The 18,013-nt window shown below is 49.2% G+C and overlaps 2 protein-coding genes across 6 annotated transcripts in view; one reads left to right on the forward strand and one right to left on the reverse strand.

Annotated features, from left to right (window-relative positions):
- Positions 1-49: 49 nt before the first annotated feature.
- LOC147250126 (AP-1 complex subunit mu-1-like) overlaps positions 50-18,013 on the forward strand; it is a 32,806-nt gene continuing 14,842 nt past the window's right edge. For 2 of the 5 annotated variants that reach the window (XM_086225035.1, XM_086225033.1), the window contains exons 1-3: positions 10,829-10,902; positions 11,812-11,866; positions 11,970-12,095. In XM_086225035.1, coding sequence (XP_086081161.1) covers positions 10,847-10,902; positions 11,812-11,866; positions 11,970-12,095 — 237 coding nt within the window. In that variant the 5' untranslated portion in view covers positions 10,829-10,846. Of the gene's footprint in view, positions 889-1,458; positions 2,325-2,597; positions 4,331-10,828; positions 10,903-11,811; positions 11,867-11,969; positions 12,096-18,013 lie in introns of those variants that run through there. The other 3 variants (XR_015119323.1, XM_086225036.1, XR_015119322.1) reach the window with 3 other exon arrangements.
- LOC147250127 (uncharacterized) lies at positions 7,410-9,346 on the reverse strand. Its single transcript, XM_086225037.1, has 3 exons — positions 8,923-9,346; positions 8,145-8,415; positions 7,410-7,921 (listed from the first exon to the last, which is right to left on the reverse strand). Exons 1-3 carry the CDS (start codon positions 8,980-8,982, stop codon positions 7,800-7,802), a joined length of 453 nt encoding a protein of 150 aa, XP_086081163.1. The 5' UTR covers positions 8,983-9,346; the 3' UTR covers positions 7,410-7,799.

Here is an 18,013-nt window from a genome sequence, read left to right on the forward strand (position 1 = left end):
CCATGTACTCCTGTGTTGGACCAGGAGCTGATGGGGGGGGGGGGGATGATGTTGTCCAGGATGCTCCGTAGTTTCAGAAGCATCCTTCTCTCCGTCACTGCCTCTAAGGAGTCCAGTTTCACCCCCACCACATCACCAGCTTTGAGGATGAGCCTACTGAGTCTGTTTGCGTCTGCAGTGCTCAGTCTGCTGCCCAGCACACCACAGCAAACAGAACCGCACTAGAAACCAGAGACTCGTAGACCATCCTCCGCATGGTCCTGCAGATGTTGAAGGACCTGAGCTTCCTCAGGAAGTAGAGGCACCTCTGTCTTTTCTTATAATGGCTTCAGTTTTCTGAGCCCAGTCCAGTTTGTTGTCTATGTGGACTCCAAGATATTTATTGTCCACAGAGTCCACGTTGATCCCTTGGATGGAAACAGGGGTCATAGGAGACTTGGTCCTCCTCAGGTCCACCACCAGTTTCTTAGACTTTGCCACATTGAGCTGCAGATGGTTCAACTCACACCATGAGACAAAATCTTCCACCACAGCCCTGTACTCAGTCTCCTCACCCCTGCTGATACGTTCATCTGTGGCCGAGTCATCAGAGAACTTCTGAAGGTGTCAGGACTCTGATTGATTATGAAAGTCTGTGTCGTAAAGGGTGAAGAGGAAGGGAGAGAGAACCGTTCCCTGAGGTGCCCCAGTGCTAATGACCACTCTGTCTGACTCACAGCTCTGCAGGTGCACATCCTGGGGTCTGCTGGTCAGGTAGTCAATAATACAGGACACAAGAGGGGCTTCAACCTGCATCTCCGTCAGCTTCTCACCCAACATAGCCGGCCTGATGGTGTCAAAGGTGCTGGAGAGATCCAAAAACCTGATCCTCACAGAGCAACCCCCCGGGTGAGTGTAGATGGTGTAGATCTACTCCCAGGTGGGGCTGGTAGGCGAACCAGGTAGGCGAACCAGGGGTCCAGGTATGCGGTGAACATGGGCCTGAGCTGATCCAGAATCAGGCGCTCCAGGGTCTTCATGATGTGGGACGTCAGAGCTACTGGTCTGTAGTCCTTCTTGCTCCTGGGATGGGGCGTCTTCAGGACCGGAACCAAGCATGACGTCTTCCACATCACAGGGACCCTCTGGAGGCTGAGACTCAGGGTGAAGAGTCAATGTAAAACTCCACACAGCTGGGGGGCGCAGGCTTTGAGCACCCCAGGCCTGACACAGTCAGGGTCCGCTGCCTTGCCTGAGTGGAGGGCTCTCAGCTGAGTCCTGACCTGGTCAACCGTCTGGGACAATGGTGGTCCTGGTGGGGAGGGGGGAGAGGTGGGGTCTATAGGCTGAGGTGTGAAATGGGGGGTGGGTGGATGGGCAAAGGTGTGAGATGGAGGTGTGAGACCCTCACCGGGCAATAAGTGGGGATAAGGGGGGGGGGGGGTCAGGAGATCCAAAGGTGCTGGTCGGGGACAGATGGGGGTTGACTGGTGCCGCTGTGTTGAATCCATTGAAGAACAGATTCAGCTCGTTGGCCCTGTCCATGCTGCCCTCAACGTCCCTGCTGCCCTGAGGTCTGTAGCCGGTGATGGTGTTCATGCCACTCCAGACTTCCCGCATGTTGTTTGTCTGGAGTTTGGACTCCAGTACTTCCTCCTGTAGTTCTCCTTGGTGATTTCGATTGATTTCTAACTCCAGGTCCCCCTGAATGATCCTCAACTCCTCCCTGTTGCCATCTCTGAATGCCCTCTTCTTATCAATCACGATGGCTTGGATGTCCTTTGTTACCCAGGGTTTGTTGTTTGGGTAACATCTCACAGCCCTTCTTGGAAAATTGGAGTCCACACAGAAATTTGATGTAGTCGGTGATACACCCCTTGTGTCTGTCGATGTCCTCTCCATGTGGCTCACAGAGTACGTCCCACTCAGTGACTTCAAAACAGCCCTGCAGTGCCTGGTAGGCCTCCTAAGACCACTTCTGAACAGTCCTAATGGTCACAGGATGCCTAACAAGAAGATCGAGATGGCGAGTGTGCGAAGTAGTCTCACCTTTGACCCCGACGAGTGTTTTTGTCCTTCCCCTTCCATTTAGGCTTGTGCCAATCTGGCAAGAACTTCTTCTTTGGATCCCTCATCAGGGAGGTATTTGAAGCGAGTCACTGTTTCAAGTGCTTGTCCACTGACTTTGATGGCTGACGGATGCCATTGATGTTCGTCATCAGCTTTGTTTCTTCAGCTCTGATTTCCATCCCATAGGCTCGAGAGGTGAAGTCAAGGTCTTCAACCAGGCTGGAAAGTTCATTTTCTTCTCCGGTTAACCCATCAATGTCATCCGCAACACAGAGGTTTGTGATTGTTCCGCCTCCTATGCTTACAGTAGCATCATGATCTGCCCGGGCATCCACAATGATTCGCCCCAGGAAGATATAAAAGAGTATCGTAGAGAGAAGGCACCTGTCTAAGAGTTTCTGTTGTTCTGTAAGGCACTCACCGTCTTGCTCTGGTCTGTCTTGTCCTTGTCAGCTCCTTCACAGCTTGATACACCTTTTTTGTGTTGTTGCTGTTCAGGCTGTTCTCTATTTGTTATGTTTTGTTTTCTTTTTTATTTTGCGGACTAGAGGTCCTGATAAGGTTGATGTTTATGCAAGGAAAGGTCCCCATTGGTAATAATAACCAGGTATACACACACACACACACACACCATGGAACTCCGTTTCGTGAGAACCTTTGTTGGTATGCATTCTCCTGCCCCTAAACCTGACCTTTACTATCGCAACTAAATGCCTGGCCATAACCCTACCATTAACTCTCACCACAGCCTACCTCTAACCCCGACCCTCAAACCAGGTCATGAACTTCAGCCCTTTGAAGACTTGAGGACCAGCTAAAATGTCATCCCTTTGTTAGTATGTATTCTTTTCCTTGACTGTGTAACCAGTACAAGAACACACACACACACACACACTAAAAAAATCCAATCAACCATGGCAGTATTTTCAAGAGTGGGTAACTTTTACGATACTAAAACACAAAAGCCAAAGTTCAGATTCTTAATCTCTGAACTATGTATTGAGGCGACTAGCTGGAGACATTCGCCGATCCTGTCCAATCAGAGTCAACATTGAGACCAAAGAAACAACGTGTGGTCATTGATACTCTTGTTCCTGTTGTCTTCCATTGTGAGAATCAGCTGTGACCAGAGTCCCAGCAGTGCAGTCTTTCAGTGTCTGGCAGAATCAGAAGAGTGGCGTTCTGTTGGTTAAAGGCCTCAAGAAGAGCTGAGGTTCACACTTGAGATATTTCACATTTTGCTCTGTGGCATAAAATTGTCGATAAATGCAGCATTTTTTTTAGACTTTTAACTGTTATTGTTGAAAAGTGTCAGGGTTTTAAAAGTCAGTCTTAAAAACCTGGGTTGCTAACAAGAGTCCAGAGGAGCCTACAGAGGTCGTGGAGGTCATTAAAGGTCATCAGATGAAACTCTAGAAGCCCGAAGCTAAGTGGTGTTGACCTTGAAGTCATGTGACCCTGGTGTAGCTCCTTCATAGGTTAACGTTAGCTTAGCACTGCTTACTGTTGCATTTTACTGAATGACATCAGAGCAGTCTAGCGACAGGATGGGATTGCCTGTTCACAACTGGACAGCAAACAGGCCAACTGCACTGTTGGGACAGGAGAGAGGACAGAGCTGCTTGAAAAGACGTAAGTTCTTGTCTCACTGGCTCATTTGTCATGAAGTCAGTTGGGTTTTTCACATTTGCAAGAATTTCCATCTGTTGTGCTAAGAGTTTCATGTCTGTGCCTCAAGTAATGGCATCATTTATAGTACTAGAAAGTGGAACTGACGTATGTGTTCCCAGAAACACTCTCTCTAACCAAGCTGTTGGTACGTCACAATATTGAACATTATATGCTATGCTGTGCTATGCTAGCGGTAGTGGGGGTCTGTGTTGGTGAAGAGATAATCACTGTAATCTGACTTTGATTTTCTTTAACTTAGTATGAGACATTCAGTGTTGATGGTGCTATAACTCATGAAGCAGGTTTATGTAATTAGTGAGAGGTGCTGACTGCCAGAGATCGTTGCAGGCAGTGTCACGGAATGTCACGGACATACTTATGCTAAGATAACCTAAGGTGTCTCTTGGAGCTCTTTGTTCTCTTCCTGCTATGCTGCTACAAAAGTCTGCTGCTGACATTGTTCATATTATCATAAGAGTATGTCTAATAAAAAATACTTACATGTACTTTTTTATTTTCTGCTTTTTTGGATTTACTGCACACACAGACCTCTAAAATTTTTGTGCCAAAGCCCACTGACAAAACTGCCTGGAACAGGATTTATTAAACAAATTACACCAAAATAGTCTCCAAAAATATAATAAAATTTAAAGCTGCAGTGCAGAACAATTCTCCACTTTCCGTGTTGGCACATTCTGGAATTTAGCCATTTTGTCTGATGAGATATTGACAGAAGAACTGCCAAACTATTTGTAAGGGTAGTGGTTAGCATACTCAAGTTAGCAGAGCGCTAATAGAAAGTAGCCTGCTCAGCAGGGCGACTTGTCAGGTGTATTCATCCACCTGCCACCACCAGAATGTCACCTAACAAACTCTAAAAGTAGAGTGTGTTTCTTTGCATGTTAATATTAGCACTATAGTTATAAATGACACATAATAATGTCAATTAAATAATGTTTAAAATAAAGTAATTTCAAAGTGTTTTCTTCTATATTTATCACAATATCTTGTACCCCAGAGTATTGATTTTAACATAGCTTGAGGCAACCAGCAATGCACTGCAGAACCTGCCTTCATCGCAGCTCAAATGACTGCTAACAGTCTTTGTCGAGCACGGTTTCCTTTTGTCGTGGGACTAAACTGCACTGAAATATACCGTTGAAATGTTGAGTAAGAAAGGAAACAGCTCAAGATGTAATAAACCAAGCAGATCTTCATTTCTAGGGATGTTGAACTTCCCCCTGAGCTGTGCAGGGAGCTGTCCTCCATTGTTTGCTGCTGGTGCTTCCAGTGCATTGTGGGATATTACTGGATGTTACTAGTGTCCATGGCTTGCATGGGCCAAGTGGAACATTCTAGCAGCACCAACAACTAGCAGGTTTCACGTGCTTTCAGACTAAACTCTTAAATACTATTGTAATGATGTAATTCCAGAGCCAGCTTGATCAACGCCAGGCCAGCTGATCTGCTGAGGCTTTGTCTGATTGGTCACATGTTTGCATTCTCATGAAGAAATGCTGAGTTCAAAACAACCCAGTTTGGGGTCGTTTCTAACAGCTGCAGGGTCAGTATTGGGCGGAACACACACGGGGTTATTTTGACCCGGATAATTGGGCTGACCACTGAGCTCAGTGTTACTGGTTACATGTTCCACCCAGTGCTGCTGGATTCACTCTGCCATGCTTCCTCATAAACAGGTTGCCTATTTTAAAATGTTTCCTCTTCTCTTTTTTTAACACGTGTATGAAGTAAACTGTAAAATAACTGTTGCTCATTCAGCACATATAAAGCACCCACAAATGTCTCAAAGCAGTGTGCTTGCTCACAACCCTCCGCCATGATGGGGAACACCCAAGAAGAAGGTTGGTGGTCGCTTCCCAAGCCCTGACTTCCCAACCTGCTGTGGCTATTCCACCGTAGTCGCCCCGACCTGGGAAAAGAAGAGAAATAAATAAATGTAAAAAGCAGATAGTAAGCAGGTTGACTGAACACTAAATTGGGTGAAACAAATAATCAATGAAACAGGAGGCCAAGTTAAATTCTGTGAGTGAAGCAGCTGCAGGCTTTATACCTGATGACATCATCACACTTCTGAATTTCTCCTGTCTAGTATTTGATTTTTGGGAGTTGGATTCATGGCCGTGGCCACCTGAGTCAAAACCAACAGTTTTCTCACTTTTAAGACTATCCATCAGTTCTGAGAGCTGCTGTTCTGCCAATTTTTCTTTGCCCTCAGAGCCTCACATCGACTGAGGAGAAACTCCATAGAAAACCCTTTTAACAGGGAAAAATCTGAGAAACCTCAGGGTGAGGAGGGGAGGAGGATCCCTCACCAGGAGGGACAGACGTGCAGTAGATGTTGTTACAGACAAGAAAACAGTTTATAACACAAAATGTAGGAAACACGGACATGTTAATAACAGCTGAAGAAGGAAACTTCTGGTAGGGGAGGCAGGGAGAGCAAGCCAGCTTGATGGGGGACTGGATGGCAGACTTGTTCATGGGAGGGGAGGCAGGGAGAGCAAGCCAGCTTGATGGGTGACTGGATGGTAGACTGGTTCATGGGAGGGGAGGCAGGGAGAGCAAGCCAGCTTGATGGGGGACTGGATGGTAGACTGGTTCATGGGAGGGGAGGCAGGGAGAGCAAGCCAGCTTGATGGGGGACTGGATGGCAGACTGGTTCATGGGAGGGGAGGCAGGGAGAGCAAGCCAGCTTGATGGGGGACTGGATGGTAGACTGGTTCATGGGAGGGGAGGCAGGGAGAGCAAGCCAGCTTGATGGGGGACTGGATGGTAGACTGGTTCATGGGAGGGGAGGCAGGGAGAGCAAGCCAGCTTGATGGGGGACTGGATGGTAGACTGGTTCATGGGAGGGGAGGCAGGGAGAGCAAGCCAGCTTGATGGGGGACTGGATGGCAGACTGGTTCATGGGAGGGGAGGCAGGGAGAGCAAGCCAGCTTGATGGGGGACTGGATGGTAGACTGGTTCATGGGAGGGGAGGCAGGGAGAGCAAGCCAGCTTGATGGGGGACTGGATGGTAGACTGGTTCATGGGAGGGGAGGCAGGGAGAGCAAGCCAGCTTGATGGGGGACTGGATGGAAGACTGGTTCATGGGAGGGGAGGCAGGGAGAGCAAGCCAGCTTGATGGGGGACTGGATGGTAGACTGGTTCATGGGAGGGGAGGCAGGGAGAGCAAGCCAGCTTGATGGGGGACTGGATGGTAGGCTGGTTCATGGAAGGGGAGCGCAGGCCGGTGTAATAGTAGGGAATAAAGGGGGGGGGGGTGATGCAGGCGGCGGTTGGGGCTCTGGTGGATCTGTGGAAACACAGAGAGACTGCGAGACACCAAGGCCAAACTACAAAGTGCAACAAGTAGTGGTAGTGACAGTTCCAAAAATGTGCAGGGTGGAGGACACTACAACTCTGGAGCGCAAGGATGTAGTTGACGCGTGTCTTAAGCCACAAAAACTCCACAGTTCTTCTTAGTCACGAGGGTTTATTGAAAACTTTCTTCAAGTTACTGTGTAGCAGTCCAAAATTAGGCAATGAACACGGTCAAAAACTAGTGTGCTCTCCTCGCCTCCATCGTATAACTGACATGCATACATGATGCATGTCTCAGCCAATAAGAAGAGAGCTGTTGTTATTAACCAATTAGCATTCTTGTAACCTCAAATATACAACATCAGGATAAATCCAGCAAATCTCAATTATTTGCCACCTTATGGGTAACACACAAAACGGCTCTAACAACCGACACTGGAGAGGAATGCTGACATTACCAGCCTTCATCTTCAACTCGTCAAGTCAAGTCAGCTTTATTTATGTAGCACATTTACTGAACAGCTGAGCTGCACCAAAGTGCTGAAGAGGAAATCACTGATTGATTAAACAGTCAAATATAAAATAAAAAACAATCACTAAAAACAGCAATCAATAAAATTGTCGTGAGGGCAGCAACAACAGTAACTTGTGTACACTGGCACCAAACCGAAGGCAAGAGAGAAGAGGTAGGTCTTCAGGTGGGACTTGTGACCGACTCGGCTGCCCGGAGGTGGAAGGGGAAGGAGTTCCACAGCCTAGGGGCTACCACCGAGAAAGCTCTGTCCCCCCTGGTCTTCAACTTCGAACGGGGTGCCACCAACAGCAGTTGGTCCCTCAGTAAATCCAAGCTGGTCCACCGTCTTTATCCTGACGTCAACTGTGAGACAACATCACATGGACATTACTAGCAACCAGCCCTGAGTGACCCAGTGCTGGTCCAGGTGCTGTTTCCTGGAGGACTGTTTTTAGAACCCTTCAGAAAAGGCATCAACATTAATTCATGCTAGGGCTGAAGCGTCTTTCTGACCCTTGACAGCAGGTCCCGCTAACACCCATCTAGCCACGTGCCTTTGACGCCTCTATATTTGACCTCCACTCACACTCAGAGGAGTCTGGGTCTGTCTCGCTGAGGGGAACATCGGAGCCAGGCCCCACGAGGAAGAGCTCGTCCAGGGAAAGCACTTTCTGGTGGCCTGACATGGAGGGGGTGGAGCGTGGTGAACTCCCAGGAGAGAGGGAGACAGGACAGAGGGATGAGCAGACCACAGACGGGGCGGGGGAGCCAGGTGGAGCTGGGTTCTGGGACCCTGAGGGATGGACAGCAGTGGTTGGAGGTGTGGTCTGGACCCTCTGAGTGCTTCTGCTGGGTATCTGTGAAGAAGCAAAGCTTTGGAGTCGTGACCAAACTGACAGGAATGAAGAAGCTGACAGCACCAGCAAGCTACTCCTGAACAGTTGGAGGCCGATGGAAAAACCCTGGACGGGTTTTACTTCTCTTAATACTGTGGTTGGAGGATGCATTCAGGGGAACAGTAGCTCCGTGTCTACGGGGGGGGGGGCTGCACTAGACTCCACCAGAGCACGAGCAGCTGCTTCTGTCGGGTCTGGACGCGTCTGCATTAGGGTTTTAATTTTTTGGTGTTTTGCTCTGAGGACCAACAGGAACAAACCAAACCCTCTCAGTCTGCGTGTGCTGGTCTCTTCCTGAGCTCTAGGCTGAGACTAGTTTTCTGACTCCAACTCTAACAGAATGTGCCTCTGGCATCAGTACCCTCTCTGGGGGGCAGCTGATGGTGGGGCACGAGCTCACTGGGAGGGACGTAGCTCTAACTCAGCCATCAGCCTGTAGATGAGGGAACCAGCGCGGTTCAAGTGTACCTTGTTAGCTGTTCTGGGGGCTGAGCGGCCATCAGGTGGGTCTCCGAGCAGCTTCCTCATGTCCTCGTCATCACTGCTCACACTGATTCTTGCGCTCGCTGACTTTGTCCTCAAATTTACTGAAGACTCATCAGCAGTCCTCAACCTGACACCAACATCGAGGTCTCCTGCAGATTCAGCAGCAGCTCTCTTGCTCTTGAGGAAATGTTTCTCCCTCCCACTGCTGGACCGTGATGGGGGGGACACAGGGGCTTCCCGGGACTGGGAGTTCACTATTGCTGAGACTGCCAGGTGCGAGGATAGACCGGGGACAGGTTTGGCCTGCTGAATCTGCTTCCTATTGCTGATGCGGCTCTCGATTTGAGCCAATCTTCTCAGAGCAGCAGTTTGAGTGCAATGCTGGGAGGACAAGAGCCACCTGAGCAGAGGAGAAGAGAGAGATGGATGAAGATGGAGGAGGACATGCAGTCACATCAACAGATCCAGACATGAGGTCCACTGATCCAGCTCAGACTAGTTTAAAAGATGCTGGAAATGCAGCTGCTGACTGAAGTAAACCTTTTTGGACCCAACGACTGCCCAGCATGAGGACCATGTACGTTGTCTGTGTGATATACTGTGAAGAGTTGTGATCGCAGTTTGTTCCTCACTGCTGGATCCATGTCAGATCACTTGGTTCTCCCACCACAGGAAACGCAGCGCACAGCAGAACACAGCAAAGAAACAACAACTCCAGCATGACAACAACAACACGAGCAGCCACCAACAGTAATGTCCATTTCTGTAGGTCCACCCAGCAGCGCTCCAGCCAGGAGCTCTGCACCACCAGATTTAGACCGCAGAAGAACTGCCAAGGTCAATGGAGCTTGAGTGAGCCAAAACAAAACCCTAAAATTCTAGTGTCAAGAACACAGTGAGCTTTTGTGCAAATGGAATGTAACTCCTGCTGTTCAGCACAGCAGGAGTGACGTGTCACAGGTCACAACGGGGTTGCTGTCGATTTACAACATCAAGGAGTCGCTCTCCTCACCCGGGGCGGGTTTTAGACTCGCCAGACTCCATTCATCTATCTTGGGCAGCAGCCTTCCCCCTGGACAGGTCACCAGTCCATGGCAGGGCCAACACATAGAGACAGACAACCATTGGCTCTCCCAGCCACGCCTACGGTCAATTTAGAGTCTGGATTAACCTGGTCCCTCTTGATGTCTTTGGACTGTGGAGGAAGCTGGAGTACCAGAGAGAACCCAGCAGGAACAGGGACAACATGGAGACTCACCCAGAAAGACCCCGTGCTCCAGCTGGGGCTCCACCCACAACCTTCTTGATGGGGGCCACAGTGAGGACCACTGCTCCACCGGGCCCCCCAGTTATGTAAAATACACGGTGATCAAACCAGCATTTACAACAGCAATAGAACTCAAACAAAATTAAATAAGAATCTAGACAAACCTGGTATTAAAGCTTCCACCGCTGAACTCAATACAGGAAACAAAGCTGCAGGCTATTTATAGCTCACGGCTCCTAACATCGACTGGGTACAATAAAACTACAAAAAACTGGTGTCATCGTCTGAGCTCGACTTAACGATAACAGCAAGTACAGAAGAGACGTCAAGGGCTCAAAGCCACAAATGGCAGCTGTGGTGACTTTAACCCGAACCCTTGTGGCTGCTGGATTCTTTTTAACTGCCAAATATTGTTTGTCATTTAATTTTGTCATAATTTTATTATTTATCAAGCCTAGTTGGTCCGAGTGGTTTGGTTGATGATTGTTGTGCATATTTTGATGTGCAGAGTTTCCTCGTGTATTTCTATTTTATGTGGGCAGTCCTAATTATACAGTACCTTGTTGCTCGGGGACGTATTTTAGTGTGGCACAGGTGTTGCTTTCTGCGGGGACCCGCGTGTATTTGTTTTGCGTGTGGATGTCAGAATTGCAGAGAAGCTGCTCCGAGGACTTGGGCTGCGTCCGAATTGCCAAGTAGGTCTGATCGTAGGTCTCAGAGCAGGTCGTAGGCTGTACGAAACCACAACTGGCGTGAGTAGCGACCTACTTCTCAACCTCAAGTCCAGCCTAAACACGCCCACATTGTAGGTCGGTTCAGGTGCATCCTACAGAGCAACCTATGGCCCACAATGCACCGCGGACTTCTTCTTCTTCGTCCCCTAAAAACTTGTGGACCCGCAAGCCAAGTTTGCGCCACCAACAGTCTCCCATTCTGATGCAACACCAACATTTATAGTCGTTGTTGATGACTAAAGGTGTGTTAATGTGCTAAATAATAGAGAATGAATGAAAGGTGTGTCAGAGTGGAGTGCAGTACCACAGCCAGGCCAGCAGGTGGGGCTTTCGTTGGTGCTGTCTACCTAATTGCGGTATCTGTGCTCTGCCAGCAGAGGTCGTGCTTCACCACCAATCTTCTAGGGTGTCTGAATGGTGCCGCCGTGTTTAGGTCGTAGCAGGAGGACGTAGGCTGTTACTTGGCAGTTCGGACGCAGCCTTGGACCTCGTTCCCCTCGGTGTTATGTGCATGTGTGTTTCGGCTGGTAGCGTTTGTACTCATGTGTGTTATAGTGTTGCTGTGTTCTTTTGGTTGTCTTTGTGAATGTTTTGTCCGCTGATTGTGTGTTTTATAGGAATTAATAAACGTCAGCTGTACAAAGACTCATGGTGTGGTCGATGTCTCCGAAGGGAGTGAAAGTCTTTGTGTTTGTTTTGTATTGTGAGTGTCCAGGAAGTGTGGTGCGATTATTGGGCACACCTGAGCAAGGTGTCTCCTGGTGTGTAAGCCTTCCTGCCTCAGCCCATGCGCGAGCCACGCCCCGGTCCTGGTTTCCTTTGATCTTCTTACACTGTACAAGATTTGACAAGCATTCTCTCTCCATGCAGGCACCACTTACTGACATCCGTCATGTATGATGACTTCAGACTGTGCTGTGTTCGGGTGATTGTCCTTCCATCAACAGTTAATCAATATAATCAGCATCATTAATACGAACTGCATTCCATGATGTCCTAAAGACAAAAGGGCCAATATGTCATTTCAGGGTGGGAAAGAATACCTGATGAGAGCCCACTTTGGCCTGCCCAGTGTGGAGGCTGAGGACAAAGAAGGCAAAGCTCCCATCAGTGTCAAGTTTGAGATCCCCTACTTCACCACGTCAGGCATCCAGGTGAGAAACAGGCCTGCTGGCGATGCTGTGAGCAAACAACAGTCAGCTCAGTGTCATTTAGGAAGGTCCTGCTGTTCCTCTGCTGGGCTGCAGGTGTCACTCTTGTATCGGTGTAAACGTGTGTGCAGTAACTGATGCAGCCACAAGGTGGCACTGTTGTCGAAGCAGTGAAGCTCTTGAGGCAGGGAAAATCATCAATTTTCTGGGTGGTGAAAGACACGTGAAGCAGGAGGACTCACCTGGATGATAAACACACATGTTAAAACACCAGGAGTCACTGCTGATTACACACACATACACACAACACACACACGCACACACACACATATATATATGTATATGTATATGTGTATTATTGTTGATGTATTGGTCCATATTATTGGGGATGTTGCTGTTCATGCTGTTGTGTTTTTGAGACGATCATTTCCATTTCCATGCTGGAGCCAAGTGTCACCTGAGGAGGTGGTCTCTGATGCATGGATGTGCTCTGTTAGCATCGCATCCCCTCCTCTTCTTCCCTGCTGTAAACTGCCAGTGTGCTACTCTCAACTTAAAAATTGTATGAACAATTGGACCTCTTCTTGGTGATGGTGAAGTTCTTCCAGAATTGAATTTTTAACAAAGCAACAACAACCCAAGTGGTAACAGAGAGGAAAGTCAGCCTTGCTGGAGCCCAGGGGTTGGCCTGGTTACCGGCTGGCCTGTTCCCTCAAGGGAACCACATGATTCCGTCAGGAGCTTTTGTGCAGAGGAAATGGACGACAAGCAGCCGTCGCCTGGTTGTTGGTTTAGTAGAAGTGTAAAAATAAACTCCAGTGTGTCAGTTGTTGAGATGCGAACCACAAAGCCGGCAGGGTTCATTGTGAAACCAAAGCCAGAGACGCAGCTATCAATTAGTGCGGGCATTCTCATCATCCTGAAGCCAGATCCCCCTCCAGCCCGGCCACACTCATCACACTGGCTGGAGCTCCACTGATGGCACCTCGTAAAGACACAGAAGGGGGGGGCAGACGTGAGGCGGAGAAGCCACAGTTTTCCCTAAATAGCTGCATGGCCCCGGATCAATGGAGACATCATTAGAGAGATGCTGCCATTAGCTACTGCCAGGCCTGCTATTACTGCAGGATCACTGGGGAGGAGGAGCTATTATGTGGCTTGAGGCAAGACCCCCAAGGTCCCTGCAAGTACCACACACACACACACACACACACAATGCCTGAGAGATGTGGTGAGTGAGAGCAGCAGTTACAGGCTGTGGTCTTGAGTGGGGAGGGGTCTCACATGGAGGAGTGTGTCCTGAGTGGAGGATATAGAAGAGTGGGTCCAGGTCTTTTTCACTCTTGGTGAACAACGGTATTCTTGTCTTCTCTGTGAAATCTTCCTCAGGCAAAAGTCAAGTCAGTTTTATTTGTACGGCACCAACTCCAACAAAAGTTCTCTCATGACACTTTACTAGTAGAGCAGGTGGAGCTACGGGTGGCAGCTGGAGCCTCTTCAGGTCTGGAGCCTCCTCCAGCAGCACCAGGATCTGAGATGAGGGGAGAAGAAGAGGAGTTAGTAACACGTCTGAGGACAGGAGGAGGAGAGGGAAGCCCAGTGCATCATGGGGGATCCCAGCAGTCTGAGCCTATAGCAGCAGGTCTAAGGGCCAGCCTAAGCAGTCCTGACTATAAGCCTGATCAACAAGGAGGTCTTTAGTCTGCTCTTAAACCTAGAGAGGGGGTCTGGGTCCTGGACTGAAACTGGGAGACGGTTCCACAGGAGGGGAGCCTGATAGCTGAAGGCTCTGGCTCCAGTCTACTGTTAGAACTCTAGGAACCAGCAGGAACCCTGCATCCTGGGAGTGAAGGGTTCTAGCTGGATCATAGGGGACTAGGAGCTCTGTCAGGGATGAAGGAGCCCGACTGTTGAGGACTTTGATGGTAGAAGAAGAATTTTAAATTCTGTTCTGAATCTGACAGGGAGCCATGCAGAGAAGCAGTCCAGGAGAGACCTGGTCTCTGCTACCAGTTCTAGTCAACACGCGGCAGCAGCGTTCTGGACCAGCTGGAGAGTCTTTAGGGACTTATTAGTCCAGCCTGGTAGGAGGGAGGTGCAGTGATCCAGCCTGGAAGTGACAAAAGCAGGGACTAGTTTTTCTGCATCTTCTTGAGCCAGGATGTGTCTGATCTTAGCGATGTTACGGAGATGGAAGAAGGCGTCCTGGAGATTTGATGAATGTGGGAGATAAAGGATCCTGGTCAAAGAGAACTCCTAGGTTCCTTACGGTGGTGCTGGGGGCCAGGGTGGTGCCATCCAGGGTACCTGTCTCATCAGATCAGGTGGTCCTCAGGTGTTTGGGCCCAGCACAAGAACTTCAGTTTATCAGTTTAATAAAGGAAATGATGGTCCTCCATGTTTCTTGTCCGTCAGACATGCCTCCAGTTTAGTCAGCTGGTTTGTTCCATGTGGATCATTGATGAGTTCAGCTGAGTGTCGTCTGCATAGCAGTGAACATTAATGGAGTGTTTCCTGATCATGTGACCTAGAGGAAGCAGGTACAAGGTGAAGAGGACTGGTCCAAGCACAGACCCTTGTGGAACACCAGAACTGACTGTAGTGGTCTCAGAGGAACCATCATTAACTGGTACCAACTGAGATGACCTAGTAAATAGGACCTGAACCAGTTTAGTGTGGTTCCTTTAATACCAGTGACAGGTTCCACTCTCTGTAGAAGGATATGGTGGTCAATGGGTGGTCACTAAGATCTAATCAGACCAGCACAGAGACCAGTCCCTCATCTGATACCAGGAGGAGGTCACTGGTACCTTTGACTAGTTCTGTTTCTGTGCTAGGATGAACCTGGAACCTGACTGAATCCTCCAATCAGCTGTTGCTATGGAGAAGTCACAGAGCTGTTTAGCAGCTGCTTCCTCCAGAACCTTGGAGAGAAAAGGAAGATGTGATGTTGGTCTGTAGTTGGTAGAACTTCTGGATCCAGGCTTGTTTTTGAGGAGGGTTTAATTCCTGCTACTTTAAAGGACTGAGGGACGGAACCAGATACCAGCGCCACATTGATCATATCTAAGAGGGAGGGGCTAACGAGGGAGAGAGTCATGGAGCAGCTTAGTTGGGATGGGGTCTAGGAGACAGGTGGAGGTTTAGAGGAGGACATTATTGAACTGAGCTCATGAAGGCTGATGGGAGAAAAACTATCCAAGTGTGTGTCTGGTCCTCCAGCTGCCTCTAAGGTTCTGGGTTCTAGGTGCCATGTTGTCAGCTGATGTGTTTGTTTGTTTGTGTGTGTGTGTGTGTGTGTGTGTGTGTGTGTGTGTGTGTGTGTGTGTGTGTGTGTGTGTCCATGTGGAACTGATATCAATATCAGGGAGGCCCAGAACACTCCAGCGTGCTGCTCCTCAGGTGTTGTGGTGCTGGGACTGTCCACTGAGGATGACTCTGCTCACTACCGTCCTCAGCTTCCTTAACAACATCTTTAGCCTCCTTTACCTACAGGTCAAATGTTTTACAGCACCCTCTGCTGGATGAAGTTATACTGATGCATACGCTCCCTTGGACTGATCCCCTCCGACCCCAGAAACCAGACAGGAGCCCAGGGCTCAAGTATTGACAGACTCACCACTGTCAAAGCAGGCAAGAGGACCTGCAAATCCCCTTTTGTTTGTGTGTGTGTGTGTGTGTGTGTGTGTGTGTGTGTGTCCATTTGGAACTGATATCAATATCAGCTGTTTCTGCTGCTGGAGGACATGAACACAGTTGCTCCTCCACTGTAACTCCTGGACCGACCGGTTCCAGAATTTGACAGATTCTTCCCGTCCTCCTCCTCACCCTTGTCTTTGAACGCCAACTCTGTCTGTGTCATCTTTCACGTCTGTGGTGAACGTGATGACGTTTCCGTTGTGTCTCGGTTCTTGCTGTGGTGCTTTGCTGGTTTTGGTTCCACTTCTTGGTCTCTGCTCTGTTTTGGGTTCTGTTGTTCATTGTGCCTCTTTCACCACTTCATTCATGTTCTTGTTTTGTTCCTGTTGTAGTTTTGATGGTGTTTGTGTCAGTCGCAGCAGCCCGGAGACTTCCTGGTGCTGCAGTGTATCTGCTGCGACATCCGGCGCTGTTTGCAGGGACAGTGTTAGTGGGTGGTTCACTGCAACTGAGTGAACAAGACTTAATTATGACTTATGACGCAATCAGCAGTCGTGGAGGACATTCCTCAGAGTCCCCAGCAAAACCAAGATGACCTTTCTGCAGGTTCAGTTATGAACCTCAGTTGAATCTCCAGACAATCAACAACACAACTGAATGTCTGAGAAGGTTCATGTCAACAGTCACTTTGTGTCCAGTGACACTCGTCATCGTAGGGTAACAGTTCACGTTCATGGCTGAGATCAGAGTCAGCGGTCACAAGGTCCTCCATTCACGCCTTTATTAACATAAACATGGATCTAGAATTCTAGTGGCAGATGGGACCTGGGACACCAGCGGTGCCAAGCAGATTGGCACATTTGGCCCTGAACACAGGCCAACGCGTGACTCCAGTCAGCAGTGAGGACGTCAAGCTTGTGACGGTTCCATGTTCCTCACTGGGAACTTGCCATGCTAGCATGAAGCAGGTTTTGTGGCCAACTTAGCGACAGGAATAACAAGTAACTCTCAACCACTTCATTCATAGACCTCAACCCTCCTCAGCAGGGTGGTTCTCGAAAAACACATCATCACGTCTCCGCCATCATCACGTCTCCACCATCATCACGTCTCCAGCATCATCACGTCTCCGCCATCATCATGTCTCCGCCATCATCACGTCTCCAGTATCATCACGTCTCCGCCATCATCACGTCTCCAGCATCATCACGTCTCCAGCATCATCACGTCTCCGCCATCATCATGTCTCCGCCATCATCATGTCTCCGCCATCATCACCTGTCCGCCATCATCACGTCTCCGCCATCATCACCTGTCCGCCATCATCACGTCTCCAGCATCATCACGTCTCCGCCATCATCATGTCTCCGCCATCATCACGTCTCTGCCATCATCACGTCTCCGCCATCATCATGTCTCCGCCATCATCACGTCTCCGCCATCATCACGTCTCCTCCATCATCACCTGTCCGCCATCTCCGCCATCATCACATCTCCGCCATCATCATGTCTCTGTCATCATCACCTGTCCGCCATCATCATCATGTGTCCGCCATCTCCGCCATCATCACGTGGGCCGGTCACCTCACTGGGAGGAGACATCCTGGACTTCCTGCTTCCTGAAGCGGTGCTGGTCATTCCAGCCTTGGAACTTTAGCACAAGAAAATCAAAGCAGTCTTCCGTCCGATCGCCTCCGCAGCATCTGCTTCTCCTGGCATTGACATGGAGAGTGACCACGTGGTCACCGTGTGTCTTTCATCCTCTGCAGCCTCATAACCTCCATGTTGCACCTGAGCAACTGGAATCTCCGTTATTCTGACTGAATAAACAGTGAGGCCAACAATGGAATGATGTGTTTGAGACCCTGCGAATCTCAGTTCTCAACCCTGGCAGGAAAAAGCAAACTACTGATAGTATTGCCCTTGACTTTGTGTGTGTGTGTGTGTGTGTGTGTGTGTGTGTGTGTGTGTGTGTGTGTGTGTGTGTGTGTGCGTATGCGCGCGTGTGTGTGGTGTGTGCGCGTGTGTGTGTATGTGCGTGTGTTTGTGTGTGAGACAGAGAGAGAGGCAAGTGAAGGAAGTCATAACTCTATGCTGTTCGACATGCGCTGCACTGAGGGCAACTCTGTTTGGCTTCAGAGGAAGTCAGCAAGGACTGCACCTTCGTCTGCTCTATTGTGTCTACATCACATTCCAGACTGAAGGTCAGAGGTCAGTGTTGTTGACAGCCACGCTGGACACTCAGTGGTGGGGCTGAGCCATATGCAAGAAAATCACTGTGA

Source organism: Aulostomus chinensis, chromosome 14 (genome assembly GCF_037954235.1).
Source record: "Aulostomus chinensis isolate RoL2024-O1b breed Wild chromosome 14, RoL_Achi_v1.0, whole genome shotgun sequence".
Lineage (NCBI taxonomy): Eukaryota > Metazoa > Chordata > Actinopteri > Syngnathiformes > Aulostomidae > Aulostomus > Aulostomus chinensis.

Excerpts from the sequence above, each read along its gene's own strand:
- LOC147250127 (XM_086225037.1), bottom strand. The coding sequence starts at position 8,982 with ATGAGGAAGCTGCTCGGAGACCCACCTGATGGCCGCTCAGCCCCCAGA. Across the intron at positions 8,416-8,922 it reads CCCCCAGAACAGCTAACAAG|ATACCCAGCAGAAGCACTCA; the intron begins GTACACTTGAAC and ends GCTTCTTCACAG. Across the intron at positions 7,922-8,144 it reads AGACCCAGACTCCTCTGAGT|TTGACGTCAGGATAAAGACG; the intron begins GTGAGTGGAGGT and ends GTTGTCTCACAG.